Source organism: Rhipicephalus microplus, chromosome 1 (assembly GCF_043290135.1).
Source record: "Rhipicephalus microplus isolate Deutch F79 chromosome 1, USDA_Rmic, whole genome shotgun sequence".
NCBI classification, from domain to species: domain Eukaryota; kingdom Metazoa; phylum Arthropoda; class Arachnida; order Ixodida; family Ixodidae; genus Rhipicephalus; species Rhipicephalus microplus.
In genome coordinates, this window is record NC_134700.1 from 242,831,965 (window position 1) to 242,847,605 (window position 15,641).

General features: G+C 46.3%; 1 protein-coding gene across 9 annotated transcripts in view; it reads right to left on the bottom strand.

Annotated features, from left to right (window-relative positions):
* The window catches only part of LOC119184840 (parathyroid hormone/parathyroid hormone-related peptide receptor), a 288,427-nt gene that overhangs the window by 25,629 nt on the left and 247,157 nt on the right, over window positions 1–15,641 (bottom strand). For all 9 annotated transcript variants that reach the window (XM_075891701.1, XM_075891693.1, XM_075891697.1 and 6 more), the window contains exons 4-5: window positions 11,927–12,057; window positions 3,773–3,867 (exon numbers count right to left, since the gene is read on the bottom strand). In XM_075891701.1, coding sequence (XP_075747816.1) covers window positions 3,773–3,867; window positions 11,927–12,057 — 226 coding nt within the window. The remainder of the gene's footprint in view (window positions 1–3,772; window positions 3,868–11,926; window positions 12,058–15,641) is intronic.

The following is a 15,641-nucleotide window of genomic DNA, read 5'->3' on the forward strand; positions in this document are numbered from 1 at the left end:
GCGCCGAAACTCCACGCGTGACGTAGGATATTTCAATATGTATTTATGGTATTTTCGTAACATTGGCTGAATGAATTTTTTTCTAAAGCTTCGTGTGATAGGTCCATCACACTTACAGATGACAATGTAATTCAGTTTTATCGATGAGAAGCTACGTGCGACCCATTAGACGCTGTCAAAATTTATGATGTCACGAGGTTTGGGGAGGGAATCTGAAGGTGGTGTCTCCACCTGCATTTTTTTCTGGCGCGTTTTCTTGCTTACTAAAAGCGTCGAGCTGCGGTAATAGCGGTGTTTTCGGGAATGTTAAAAAATAGTTTTGCTCTTTAGTGTTTCTTGAAGTTTCATCAAGTATAAGCAGTCATACATTATTCCGAACTTCAATTGCTCTGAAAAAGATAGATTTGTTTCAACTTGCAGCAAAAAAAATGAGCTGAGGGGACAGAGGGTGCTTAACTTTCAGTGAATTTAAATTTATAACGTCACGCTTTATATGCAAAGTCATGTCATGTGAGAGGTGGATGGGCCATGTGTACACCACAATCTACATGCCTTATCTAAATCACCGCAGGTACGAAATATCTTTACTACAGATACAGATGCCATACATGCCTTTTCGTCAGAAATGGTCTTTCCTGCACAGAGTACATCTCGTTTACCATTACCCAACTGTTTTCTTACATTAGAACAGTAAGGATATTTCTGCGTTCACTCACACGTGGCCCAGAGGGCAGCAAGCCAACTTTCACTTATATGCACCACAATATGCCTTTTTTGTTTCATTTACAAAAATTCTGGTTCATCCAATGCAAACTTGTCCGCATTATATGGGATTCCGGCAGAACACATTGCTTAGGCCTTTTCTTAATTTATTCTCAATACATTCATTTTGTTTATAAATAAACACAGCAACAGTTACTTTAAAGGTTCTTAACTTTTTCGGCGCAAAAAGAAGCTAAAACGACATTTAGTCGCTGAGAAACCAACAGAAGGACCACTTTTTTGTATCTTCTCGAGGATGGATTGGTAGGCCAGTTGGTATTGCATGTTAGAATAAAACTTAGACAGCAACAAAAAAAGAGAAGTAAACAGATGGCTGAGCGCTGAACTATGATATTTTATTCCGAAGGAGCAGGACAGGCATGCTTCACTAGGGACCCGGCCCGCACATGATCATCTTCGTTTCATGTATTTTTTCAAATCTTTCTCAACGCGTATGTTCATGAACTAATGAGATAACTGAACTAAAAGAAACCTCTGAGATTGCGCGCGATAGCTGAGGCTATGCTTTTACTGCATCAACGGCGAATCGTTCCGTAATGTTAGTACTATGACGAATTATTTCACTGCACGCACCACAGACAGTGGCACCGCACCATCTTGCCTAGGCCTACCAACAGAGAGCATCCTACGAGAGAAATTTGTGAAACACAAATTTGTGTATATAGTGTCGGGCATGTTCTTCTGTATACATTAGTTGGTAGAGTGATGGATGCTTATCATTGTGGATCGAGATGGCGTAAATATTCGATCGCCGGCAGTGGAACTCTTTCTTCCTGTTTCTTTATTGTCATCCGTTGGCGTTCACTTTATGATTGTCATATTCATGACAGAAGTACGTCCCTGAAGTCTTGGTTGACCCTGGCATTGACCCGTTTCGTGTTCAAGAAAATTGGGTGCCATGCCACTCTGCGCAGGTGACTGCCAGCGAGGATATACGCAACGCTACGATGTGTGTGTGTGTGTAGGGAGGTGGTGGTTGAGCTATCTTTTATTATTAGTATAGAGGAATAGTGGTGGTCATAACTTTCTGGTAGCTGTGCTATGGACCTTTTTTACGGAGAGGAGGATTTTCTCTATTCTGGGCTGTTCCACGCGAGTACAAAAGCCGACGTCACAGCCTCGGCAGTGCATTTTTGGGTGGGGCCACGCGCACTAACAAGAGCCAAGAGAGTACTATTGCGGCATCCAGGTAGCCTTGAGTGAAAAGGTCTATACCAGAGGACAACTTTTCTTGGAGATGCAGTGAATGGTACAGAGCCAAATCACGCGCATCCTTCCGCAAAATAATGGTGTCCCACAAATTTTTCCTTATTTCCAACGTGATAAGTGAAAAAAAAAAAAATACTGCTTGCATTTTTGGCATCTAGTTCCCCGACAAAGAACACAGCGCACACCGGTAACATAATCATATTTGTTCGAATTTATTCGTTACTATTTCGCGTTTCTGAACGCGCGAGAAAGGGGCGCCTTTACGGACTCAGAACGCGAAGCAGCGTCTGCGTCGATATGATACGCTGATCGCACACATTCACCACTTCCCACAGTAGTACGGCACGCATGTCATACCGGATTACTTCGCGTGGTGGTACATGTGCACAAGCTCCGCCCCCCGTAGCTTGCCCTTCCTTACCAAGAAAAGTTGTCCACGAGTATAAACGTTGATTGTTTCCACGATGAATTTCAGCAGATGAACTCGTTACTTTTATAGCGCGCTGTATTCACGCTGTTCCTCTGGTGCCCTTAATTACCGTGGTCTACCCATGGCTGGCTAAGAATGAAAATGAATGAGTTTCTAGACGGGCTTGCCTTTTATGTACGCGAAAAACGCACGCTGGGAGAATGAATGGCCGTTCGACGTCAGGCGAAGTGTTTACGTGAAGTGCAAAGCAGTTGCAACTTCACCTTTCGCGGGAACGCGTGAGAGCATGTTCCAATTGTTCGCAGGCGCCTTGTAATCCAGCATGGGGCATTGATGCTCTTTTTGTATTTTTTTTATCGAACCGAATACTGATATTTACTCTCTACGTCTGATCACAAAAAAAAAAGATAAGCCTGCACTTGTTAGAGGGCCCCTAAGCCACCCACACGTGGACATTTAGTTGTAACTGTGTAGTTGTGCAGATGTGTATCGCGAATCCGTTCTTCAGCTCGTCTATCAACTTCTCCTAATGCCCTTCCTCTGCGTCTGATGTGAAAACGCAAGGAACGCACGCATTTACATGCAAAGGAGCTTTAGGGTGCTATTCTGGACATTGTCGAATTCCGCCATGTTGTCAGATTCTGCCATTGATTGATGCTAATAGGCCAAGTGAGCTGCTACGACCTCTCTGATTGGCTTAAAACACCGTCATTACAAAATTTGACAATATGGAGAAATTAGACAGTGTCCAGAATAGCGCACTTAGTTTACGGAAACGAAACTGTTCTCGCTGTAAAATGTGCGCAGTTGCACTCCACGTGAAAGCAGTAGGACGTGCGGGGCAGAGACTGGCACGTCCGTCAGCGACGTCAGCGTTCATGGGCGAGCGCGTTCCAAACGTGCAGCGTGCTTGGCGTCCATGGTGAGAAAGGAAACCTTAATTTGTAATGCAGTGGCAGCCTTTCCCTTTCTTCCCTCCTCCTGAGCTTCACAACTTTTTCCTGCTCTCTTACATTACATGGCCTTGTTATAGATAACTGTGCTGCACGTGCTTTTTTTCCTGCGTCTTTGCTTACATGAATGTGTTAAATATTGTCTTTCCTGCTATAAATTGTGATGCCATGCAAGGCATCACGCATACAAAACAGTCAGTCTAAGTTAACGAATTTGATAAAGCCTTATTAGCTGATATTTCCAGAAGTGTATACGCTGTCTAAACACACACAAGAATGTTTTCATGCCCGTCTCATCCTTCGTTTCATCGGTCAGCGCTACTTTTTTACTATTTACCCGATCAAACACACACTTGCTTGCAGTGGAGTGAAAACATGGTTCTTAGAGGGGACTTACTTGATAGACGCCAGTATCACGAACGCAGCGATTAGGCCAGCCAACGATACGCTGTAGCCAATTTTCGAGATGAGCTTAATGGTAGACAGGTGAGGCTGTGGAGAGAGAAGTCATTATTGCCACAATTTCTATCACAGGACACTCAAAACTTTTCTCACTGCGTGCATCTATCGGCGTCGAATAAAACCCGAATAGCGGCAAGTATTCACCCTCCAGTGGTCACCGTTGACAAATGCACGCATCCGGCATGACTGGACGGTGGCGCTCTACACCACTGTTGAGGTTTCGTTCGACGCCGATAGTTCTATTGCGGGCATACGAGCGGCAACACACGTTGCCTCAAACTGCAATCCGACCGATACTAATGTTATAAAAAATATAGGGGCAAAAATGACTCTACGGGAGACCAGTGCTGCATAAGTGGCGCGCCGAAAAAGGTCCCGTAGCAGGGAGTCACGACATAAAGCCCAAACCCCATAAGCGCGAAAATGCACGCGACAGCGACGAGCGACGCGACGTAGATCGGCGTCGCGCGATCAGTCGCTAGCGCAGGCAAACCTCATTCACGCGACGGCTTCGGCGAGCGAATTCCACTGTTGCTGGCATGAGGCCGTCAACTCGCACCAAGAAAACCGCGTAGCGAGCGGTTTCCAATTTAAAAATAAGATATATTGTTGTGCAATGGAACGGAAAGTGTTTATTATTGCCTTGCAGCATTTTTATATGCGCATGCGTAATAAACATTGCGTCATTTCTTGTTGCGCATACGTGACTCGGGCAGGGTCACGTGCACCTATGTAGTCTTCGTCTTTTCCGGTTTTTCGCTATTGGCTGCTTGAGCCCAGCACTTCCGGGCGATGAGCGACGGTTTCCAAATCTGGAGAACCGAGCGATCGCGCGAAAACGAGCACGTGACACGTCGCGCGAACGCCCTGTTTCGTCGCTCATAGCGTCGCTCGTCGCTGTCGCGTGCATTTTCGCGCTTATGGAGTTTGGGCTTAACTGAGCCGCTCGCGCAGACACGACCAGCCGCAGTGTGCGTACAGCTGCAGTGCAGCTGCGAGCGCTAGCACTTGCGCCGTTCCCGTGCTTCATTTTGGCACGAACAGCTCGGGCAGCCATCGCACCCGTAACTGCAGTGTAGTTCACTTTATCCCTTGAGGCTACTTTCACAGGAAGACTTTGGAAAACGGAGAGAAACTTTGCAAAGCGGAGTATACGTCAGCGGAGTGGCTGGGATATGCACGCTTATGCCGTCAGGGCGACCGCAGAAACTCCAAACTATATAGTTCCCCGTTCCGTAAAGTGTCGTCGCGCTCAACGCGCACCTCTTATTACAACGCGTGAAATATATTACGTGTTAGCTTTCTATAGTGGCGACTGTTGTAGCGCTCCCACGCAGCAATAAAGCGAGCGGTACCGCTTTTGAAATGATACATATGGTGCTATGCAGGATGCCCGGAGCTTCTCTGGAAGACTAGTTTCCTCCGAGCTCGCTATGCGGCAGCCATGGCATGGAGATAGTGGGGAAGCCGCGATAGCAGCGCAGATAAAAACGGTATACTAGGGCGCTTCCCTTTCTAATCCATTAGAAAAAATATTACAGTGCAAACGATTAACCAACTTGTTATGCCGAGACAAAGGTGGCATGGAGTCTGAAGTCACGAAGTTCTTCATGTAAGCCATGGTCCTACAGCATGGCACACCATAATGTGTGATTGCGATTAGAGGGACACCATTTGCAGCACAAATGATGGGATTTTCATACCAAGCAGCATAAATAACCGAAAAACGACGACCTGCTATCGACAAACAAACTGACTGACGCAGAGTCTCCATAAGACCATAACAGACATTCTGTCAATCTACTTGGACAAACAGCAGAAAACCTGGACGATTTTTGCCATAAATCACGTTTGCGTACAATAAAGCAGCACAGGAAACAACGTGATTTCCACTTTTGCGCCGTGTTTACGAAAGCAACACGATGCAAGTATGCTTGATGCTATGCTTTTTTGTGCAATAATAGCGATAAACATCAGTCACGAACAAGGATGTTACAACCTTCACCATCGTAACGTGAGTCACCGTGCACCCCCATGACCGAGTGTTGGTATGAACTTCAATCCGACGACCAGGCGTTTCTGAAAAACTTCTGAGCTGTCATTTCTGACCATACAAGGTTCTCCAATATGTCAGTGACCTATTTTACGAAGTATTTCCGGATGATGGAGTGTCTTCACGTCGACAACTTCGACCAGAAACCATGCATGTCCTACGACTCAAGCCGTACTATACAGACAGAAGCTCTTGCGCTTTTGTGCCTTCCCCAAGAATGATTTTGGTGTAGTTTTTTCGTGTGCGCGCGCGCGTGTGTGTGTTATTAGGGGCGATGCTTTTTAGGGTGTGGGTCGTTCCCTCCTTTGTAGTAGTAGTAGTAGTAGTAGTAGTAGTAGTAGTAGTAGTAGTAGTAGTAGTAGTATGTAGCCACTTCTAGTTAGTTTTAAGAATTACTTACTAGATGGCGTTGTGTGTAAATGCCCTTGTAAATAATATCACTAGATGGCGTTAGTGGTTTTCGTATAGTAGACGATTTTGTATAGCTGACGGACAGACAGACAGACAGACAGACATAGAGACAGACAGACAGACAGACAGACAGACAGACAGACAGACAGACAGACAGACAGACAGACAGACAGACAGACAGATGCTTTGCCCCGTTCATCATCATTCACGCCGTGCATATGCTCTGAATATTTTGTGTTTTCCTGTTTGCGCGTGCACCAAGTACCGGGGCGTCCTATTTTTTATGCGGTCGGTGGTACTCACTATGTAGTTCCCTACATCTACAGTTCTCCTAGTGTAATTTTTCTCTTACAAGCATATAGTCAGTTGTCTTGAAAGGGGATGACCAAGCCAGCATAGTTTTCGTGTGTTAGAACTCCACGAATGCCACTTGAAAGACAACACGCAAGTTCTGGCTGAGCCAGTTCTTGGCCTAACTAACACGATGAGCAGAACAACACAAGGCTGTCGTCATAAACGTAGCAATACGCTGTCATTATGTGATTTTCGATGTTGAAGAGCAGTGCTGACAACGCAGCGCCAGTGAGAGTCGCGATTCATCTATCAGCTTTATCAGGCAGACTATGCACACACGCACGCAGAAGTAAAAGTGATATCATCACGTGGCTGCTATACATCGCATTCAATTTCACCGCGCTAACAACGTACCCAATCACAGCCGCGTTGCCACCATGATGCGAGCGCCCCTGTTGACCACCTGTCATTATATTTATCTGCAATATTTGACAGAAGCGGAACGAGCAGCATGAGCGCTGCGTAAGGACCGTTGCTTCCTTCGAGAGTGGAAATTTCCATGCTGCAGGTGGAACGAAAGAACCTGCCCGAAAGAGGACAAAGGCCCACGAACACGCCTTTGAAAGACGCGTGTTGAGTTTGCAAGATCTTCAGCGCGACAATCACACTGAGGATCCTGCACTGCTGAAATCTTGACTTACTTCAGGCACTGACATGTTCGCACGCGGTGTTTCTTTTATAACCACCGCAAATGTGCCACATGCGTTTCCAACGCCAAGCAGGCCAATTCCCACATGTTCGAAAGATGTCCGAGAGGGTGCAAGCGGGAGGAGAAAGCCCACGGGTTTTACGGTTTGGGATCTCGCGACTCTGGCCCTTGTGGCAGCATTGCGAGTAGCGGCGTCGCTAGTCAATAGTCGTGGCAAGTACTACTGGGGGCGCACTCTGGCAGAAGTCCGCTAGTAGCCCAAGTGTCCTGACGTGGGCTTGTCGTGGCACGCAAGGAAGACGTCATCACGCATGTCGGCTATAGGGACGACGAGGAAGAAGGCTTTGTCGGTATACCTCGAGCGCAGAAAGGATAACCCTTCTGAGACAAAAGGATGGCAGCTCGCGGGCAATGTGCCGAAAATGTGGGAATTTCGGCTTTCTAAGTGATCAATAACAGGGCGCGATTCGTGATCTGTTCGCTGTCTTGACATGAAGTCATCATCACTGAGTGCTCCGAGAAAGACACCGGCATCCTCTAACTTCAGTGATGCCCCTCACGTGCTCGAGAAAGCACATCGGCATCTTTGTGCTCGCGCCCAAACCTGTCGACGATCGTGACACCAAACTCCCGCAAGCGGACGCTTCTCCAGGCGAAATGGTCAGAAGAATATCTGAGATTGGCTAGCCAGCATAGTTAGTGGTGATCTGTCACCACTTTGAAGGGACGGCCGGAGAGGTATGCTCGGAACTTTATCGCCGCCCAGACGACTGCGTGGCATTCCTTGTTTGAAGTAGAGCAGTTGTCCTCGGCTCCAGAGAGCGTATGCTTGTCGTAAGCTATGACATGCTCAACACTGCTGTGTCGTTGTACAAGGAAGGTGCTAAGTCCGATGTTGTTGGCATCTGCGTACCCTTCAGTATATGACGCCCTCGTCAAATTAAGCAAGAGCAGCGGCTCTTTGCATTCGCTGCCGTAATTCTGTGAAAGCTGCCTCTTGCTTGTCCAGGCAAAGAATACATCATCTCGGACTGGTCGCGTGAGCGATTCAGCTATCTTCGAGAAGGTGGCAATGAATTGTCAATATTGATCACAAAAAAAGCAAGCGTCACCCTGCTCTTTTGTCTAACGGAACAACAAAGGCGGTGACAGCTACATTTTTTTAATCGGGCGAAACTTCATCCGCACTCACATCTTCCAGGAATTTTAGTTCTTCATAGAAAAAATGGTACTTCTGGGGCTTCAGCGTTAGTTCAGCAGAAGAAATGGCATCCAGAATTATTCTTAGGTAGTTCAGATGTTGTTCGAAGTTCCCAGAGATAACCACGCTTCTTTTTTTTGGGGGGGGGGAAGGGGGGGGGTATACGTAGCAGCTTTGCCAGTTCAAGTTAGTGAAAACGATATTCATTATACGCTGGCAAGTGGCTGGAGCCGTTCAGAGGCCGAAAGGAAGAACTTGGAATGTATAATGCCGACCTGAAATTACAGCAGCTGTCTTTTCTCGACCTCGCTCATCAAGCTCTATCTGCCAACAGCCACTTTTTAAATCGATCGATGAAAAAATACTTTGCGTGTCGCAACCTGTCTAGAGAATCATCGACCCGTAAAAGCGGGTGAACTTTCTTTGTGACGCTACCGAGTTTCCTATAATCAATGCAGAACAGCAGCGTCGCGCCTTTAATTTTCACCAGAACGAACGGCGAGGACCACGAGCTGTTGGACGGTGGAATCACACCATCGCCGAGCGCGCCCTTTACTTGCGTCTGTATACAGCCTTACGTTCTTTAGCAAAAACACGGTAAGATTCCTGTCGGATGCATGAGGCGACAAAAAGGTCGGTAATAACTTGGTACTTTGTGGGCGTTCGACTGGCACTAGACGGGGAGGTGAAGGAATTTCTTTCGAAATCTTGTGAGGTGTGGCCGTTTTATCGCCCGAAAGCTCGGAATTTCCGTCGATGTCGTACAGAAACTTGTCACGATCATTGATTTTGTTGGACACGAAAGACTACGCGAGGTCCACTACAGGGTTTCCACAGGCTGCGGTGGAGCTGTAAAAGTTGAAATTCATGACAAGTATCTTTGACTGAACCTCACAAACGCGCAAAAGACTTTAGGCTGTGCATCCAGGTTTAAGCAGCAAAAGTGATGTGCTGCTCTTGGCGACCACGTACCCATATCGGACGTCTTCACTAGTGACTTAAAAAGGTAGCCGGTCGTGGTGGCAGCGTCATGTTTTCGTCAGGAACACGCATCGCAGGTCTAAAGCAGCTATCGGCGTCCATATCTGTTGCGCGTATCGTCGAGAAAATCACAATTCGCTCGCAGAGATTTCCGATTACGCTGTTCTCTCAAAAGACGTCCATATCGAAGATGAGCGGACGAGAACACTCGAGGAGGGTGAGGCAGGTGACCACAAATGTTAACGCACGGCCTTTTCATTTTGTGCTGTAACAACGTTTCCTCCAGCCGTGAGAACAAGCACTGGATAGTCTGCACCTGTTTCCATCAACACAGGTATATGCCGAGCGAGACTCGTTCACTGCGTTGAGGCGTTGGCTCAAATGAATGCATTAAATGTTGTGCAAGCGTCGATAAGAGGTCTTCCATACTTTGAGTTGCAGCGGCCTTGCTCCTGAAGGCCGCTGCGTTCAGATTTTCCGACGAGCGCTTGGCAAGCGTCGCCATACCGTCACTCCGAAACATCGTGCAATGAATGCGGGTCACCGTGGAGATGGTGACTGCGATTGACGCAGTGAAAAGGGTACACTTTTCTGGGAGACGTATTCTTCATTTACCTCTGACTCCAACTTGGGGATGATGGACATTAGAGGAGCAACCACACCGCACAAGTTTTCGGTATATGGGCATTCGCCGTAAATGTGACCGACCTCACTGAAATGGCAGAAAATGGTCCTGGAGGTGGCGAAAAATTTGGGAGGTGACGCGGCATTGACTCGCCGGTCGGAACGGGCAGATCGCTGATAAAGTAATGTCTCTTGGCGAATCTTGAATTTTTTTTCCAGATGCTACGGCATTGTAATTTAGTTGAGCTGAGTGAAATTGACAAAAGATGTGCAAACGCGCACCACTTGTCCGGTCTTCTTGTGTCGTTACTCGTTCGAAAGTTTAGCTCGGTGCAACTACAGTACACGTGTATTCTCCACCTTTCTGCATTTATGTGTAACAACAAATGAACGTCACACAGTAGCGACAACGCTATAAAAACACGTTGTTTGAAATTTCGCAATATTTTTCTGATAAAATGCGTAAACATTTTTAGAATATCCTTCTACAGTAGTTTGAGAACAATTCGAAAAATTTTGACCAAGGAAGTTCTTTTTTAAATGCAGATTATTTTATTGACAAACATTTTACTTTCTATGTGTTCAGCAAGAAAATTTCTTTGAAAATTATTGCGCTAATACGTATACAGAAGCTCATTGTTCACACAAAGGCCCATCCACACTTGTTTGAACAAGATAAAATGTTCACAAAATGAGCAATTGCGTCGTGAAACTGACTGACTTTCAAAAACACAGCGTTTCTCGTGCATTTTTAAAAGTAGACAGTTTCTAAAAATTCGAGGACATCATATGAATTATTTTTCCTTTACTTTTATTTGTGTTACGACGAACGATATTTTAATATTTAGCCTGTATGACTCTTAGCACGATCACGAATAAATGGAAACACGATCTTCGCAAAATGGCTGTCGTCACTCGGCAATACTTGTCGATTGTTTGTCTGTTCAAAAAATTGATCTATTTGAGAACAACTTGTGACTTCGAGCTATTAGAGTCGCTAGGGCATGCTGTAGAAAATTATCAGCAAAATCATAGACATCAAGTATACGACGTTTCTTTTTCCATCTTTCACGGAATAAAGTCTACAGTAGATGTTTGCTGACCTTGTAATAGTTGTTCGGTAATCCCGTTGAAGATTGCAACATTGATTTCATCGCGGATACACCAATATGTACTATTACATTTTTTTTTTCGTTTCCGTGGAGCTACCACACGCGCTTCCTCGGAAAAGCTATTTCGAAGTCACTGCAGAAGCCAATGCGTTTCACGTGCGAGCGGAGTTGACATAACTGCCCAAAACAAAGAAACACCGAAAGCAAAGCATGGTTTGCCTACCAGAAAGGAAGTGTCAAGGACGTGCGTGATGTTTCTTAGGACTGTCCACCCGTGCGAGCAAACTCGAAATAACGAAATGATACTCGTCGCCAAACTCGATTTAATGGAGCCTTCGAGAAAAAAAAAGCGATGCATAGACGAAAACATTTTTTCCAAATTTATTCTTGCGCTTGTACGGCTCGATGGTGCTGACGCAGACGGCCGCCATAAAATTGTATTGTGCATCCTGAAAGTCAGCCAGCCTAATGGAATAGCGTCGTAAGACGGCAAGTCCTTACAACAAACATCCATCGTGTTGTGTTTTGAGCGAGACCAGGCTTACAGTGTATCATAAGCATAACACCATAACAAGTTACTGTCTGCGTGTGCTTCGTGCGCATACTGACAACAGAAAAAAAACTTCCGGTGTAAATAATTTACTGGAATGTACGGAGCAGAGAACGTTGTTGAAAAGAAAGCGGTATGCCCGCGTTATGCTTACTTCAAAAATAGATATGTTCTCCGAATGCATGTATTGATCCGTTCCGCAGCGAGAGTAGTTCGTCCACGTCCGGTTCTGGGATGGGCTGAAAAACCACGTGCCGTTCTCCAAGCATTTCTTTGTGGCGACTTCTGTAAAAAGAAACAAAAAAACGCAGTGCGTGGAATTAGTGAGAAGCCTTGACAGTGACCACAATTTCTGAACAAAATAAACCAAAATAATAACACATAGCATAACGATATAGAAAATAGAATAAAGCTTTGGTGTGACAACATGTATAAACCTCTGGTTCGTGAAAAAGTATTGCAGCGTTCAGCCCGAGAAGATGAGGCAAGGTTAAGTTTTTTCTCGTTTTCCCTTTTACTATGTATCGCAAACGCCCAATTTTCGGTAGCGATGAACGCTTACTAACCCTGACAGGTGCGACAACGTGAAAAGAGACAAGTTGCATCCATTGACGCCGATAAGTTGCTTCCTGCAGTGTGTTGCTCCAGTACGTTTGATGTTGCGTGTACTTTCATGAGCTGGCACGAGTACATGCAGATAGATATCTCTAGGAAAGAAAAGCCTGCTAGCTAAAAGAATGTTTGTCCCAGTGGAAGAGCAGACAATAGATGGACGTGTAGGTGTGCCCACATGTAGTGTGGTAGGGCCTCACTGTCAGCCCCGAACTGCATGGTATCTGATTCGGCTAGCTGAATTGTGTATGACAATTTACTTCCAAAATTATAATAATATTTCACTTTTCAATAATTGCGCCAAAGAAAGTCATGTTTCTTGTTCCTTTGTTTTAGATGCTGAAACGACCACACTGAGATTGAGCACTCGGTTCTTTACTCAATGCGTCGTGTTTTCTAACGCAAACGTGTTCCATGCCGGAGTTCACAAAAGCTCCACTGACGTATTCCCGTCACTGATCTGACGTTCATAAAGTGGATGGTACTGAATGAGGAAGAAAAAAAAAACAATTCAAAATTGCCCCCCACAGAAATGAAACCTGGGACCTCTACCACCACGGCGGTAAGTGCCCGGCGTTCTAACAGAGATACTGAGGATCATGCGATCATGCATAAAACTCCAAAAACACACCTTGTATGTATAGAAACCATCGTGAGAGCGCAACTAAACACAACACACAAGAAGAAACAGACGAGACGTGTGTGGTGTTTAGTTGCACTTTCACGATGGTTCCAATGTCAAAGCACCAACCCGCCCTACAGACAACTCTCTTGAAGCACCTTGTATAATTCACGCGTTTCCTCTCACATAGAAACAGTGGGGCGGTACCAAGAGGGGTAGTGTTGCATGAGCGCAGGCGTAGGTTTTTAGACGTGCGCAGGGTTCCCATCATGAGGGGCGAAGATTCATCGAAGTGCCCCCTCCCCCCTTACTACGCCAAAGTATGGGGCAGATTTGCGCGAGTGACCGACCGACCGACCGACCAACCAACCACCACCCTCCTCCTCCTCCTCCTCCTCCTCCTCCTCCTCCTCCTCCTCCTCCTCCTCCTCCTCCTCCGTCCGTCCGTCCGTCCGTCCGTCCGTCCATCCATCCATCCATCCATCCATCCATCCATCCATCCATTCATCCATCCATCCATCCATCCATCCATCCATCCATCCATACATCTAGCGCCGCCTACGTCTGGGTATGTCATGAATAACATGACAATCTTGTCAGGCACATATTGTCAAACGCTTTCCTCCAGACGCAAGTGGCATGCCAAGGGCCGTGGTTATGCGTTACAGGTTATGCGCCACAGGTGACTGACAGTTTATGTCTGCAGCAGGAACGACAAGAACACGCATTAATAATTGAAATGAGGGAGTGTTAATAAAAACAGTCCGCAACGTTGACCTCACAAACACAAAGAATAAAAAAATTGCAGCATATCCACGGAGTGAATGATGGAGAGTGGGGCGAAGCATTTGTCCGTCTATTCGTTCTTGCTTCCGTCCGTCCATGCGTGCGTCTGTGTGGCTGCCCGTGCGTCCATCCGTCCGCCCGTGCGTGCGTCTGTTCGTGCGTCCGCACGTCCATCTGTGCGTCCGTCCCTGCGTTCGTCCATGCATCCGCTCCTGCGTCCGTCCATGCGTCCATCCGTCCGTGCAGCCATCCGTGCGTTCATCCATGAATATGTCTGTGTGTCCGTTCGTCCACCTATTCAACACTCTAAGTACCACCATCTCGCATCTTTTCATCATATATTCCTCATATAGAAGCACCACCATCCAGCGGACACTCGAAAGACTGAACGAGAGGAGGCACACGCACACTTTCTTACGGCTTGCGCTTCGTGTCTACTTCCCACCTTTAACCACCTCGAGTTCATAGTAAATACTAGTTCACTGTTTTTATGGCACTGCGGCTTAACGCTCACTAAACCTTTCTAAAACCAAAGAGGTTACGCCCAGCGAATATAACGTAGCAACACTTTCTTGTGAGATAGTGCTCAATGTACATGCCAATGACTGCTAAGTGGGAATGAGAGACAGGGGAATTCGGCTTTTAGTTAACGCGCACGCTGCAAATTTTTCATTGTTCAACAACGCACAGAAGAGATCTCCCACCGGCACCACCTTGGAGGTCAAAATGTAGGACTGGTTACACACTAAGACTACTACTACGACAACAAGAAACGAACGGGTGCTGCTATAAGGAGCTTCGCCCCTAAAAAAATACAGGATTCCAACATGAACCAAACCCAAGCATTCTGCATGGCAGTCAGATATTCTACCACAGAGCCACGCCTTGAAACTGATTATGAAAGAGGCCTTACCCGCACGTAATGTCGATGCAATGTCAACTGTAGTTATAGTGCTGACTATCTGATTTTCTAAAAAAAAAGCAACCAACATCACGTATGTACCCCAATGATAAAGGCGTTATGCTGAGTTGAGGCCAAATATGGTTCCAGTGTTCACTCTGATTTTAAAGCAGAATAATAAGCATTATATTTGTGTCTCTTAATTCAGGAAGCTATATATATATATATATATATATATATATATATATATATATATTGCAACGAGCGAGTTCACGTGTAATCACTTCACTCGTTATTATTCAAGAAGCGTTAGCCACAACAAGCTGGTTCAGACAGGAACCCGGTATGCACGATCCACACGGACGCCAACGTCTTTTTTCACTTTTTCACGCTGGCAAAGAGTTGGCACCACTATGCTCCAGTACAATTACTCCCAGAGCAGAAAAGAGCAAACCTGGCGATCTAAGGAAATGACACGGCAGGACGGTTTGAGGCGTGATACGTGAACCGTTTCACGCCCACGGCAACGTAGGTACGAAGGTGTATCAACGGGCTTAACTTCATAGTTGACGGGAGATGTTTGTCGCACCACACAGTAGGGGCTATGGTATTTCGACGACAGCTTTGGAGAAAGACCTGGAGGGGTAGACGGGACCCAGAGCCAAACCGACATTCCTGGGTTATAGTGGGCTCTAGATGCAGAGGCATCGTAGTCAGTTTTCTGGCGCCATTGGTCTTGCGCGGTAAACGAGCGAGCGAGTTGACGGCACTCTTCAGCATACGCAGCTGCTTCGGAAACGGGCGTCGCTTCAGAAACACCAGGTCTGTAAGGGAGAATGGTGTCCAAGGAGCATGATGGTTCACATCCGTACAGGAGGAAGAAACGAGAGAAGCCGGTGGTTGTTTGTGGCGCGGAGTTGTACGCGTACGTTACAAAAGAGAGCACTT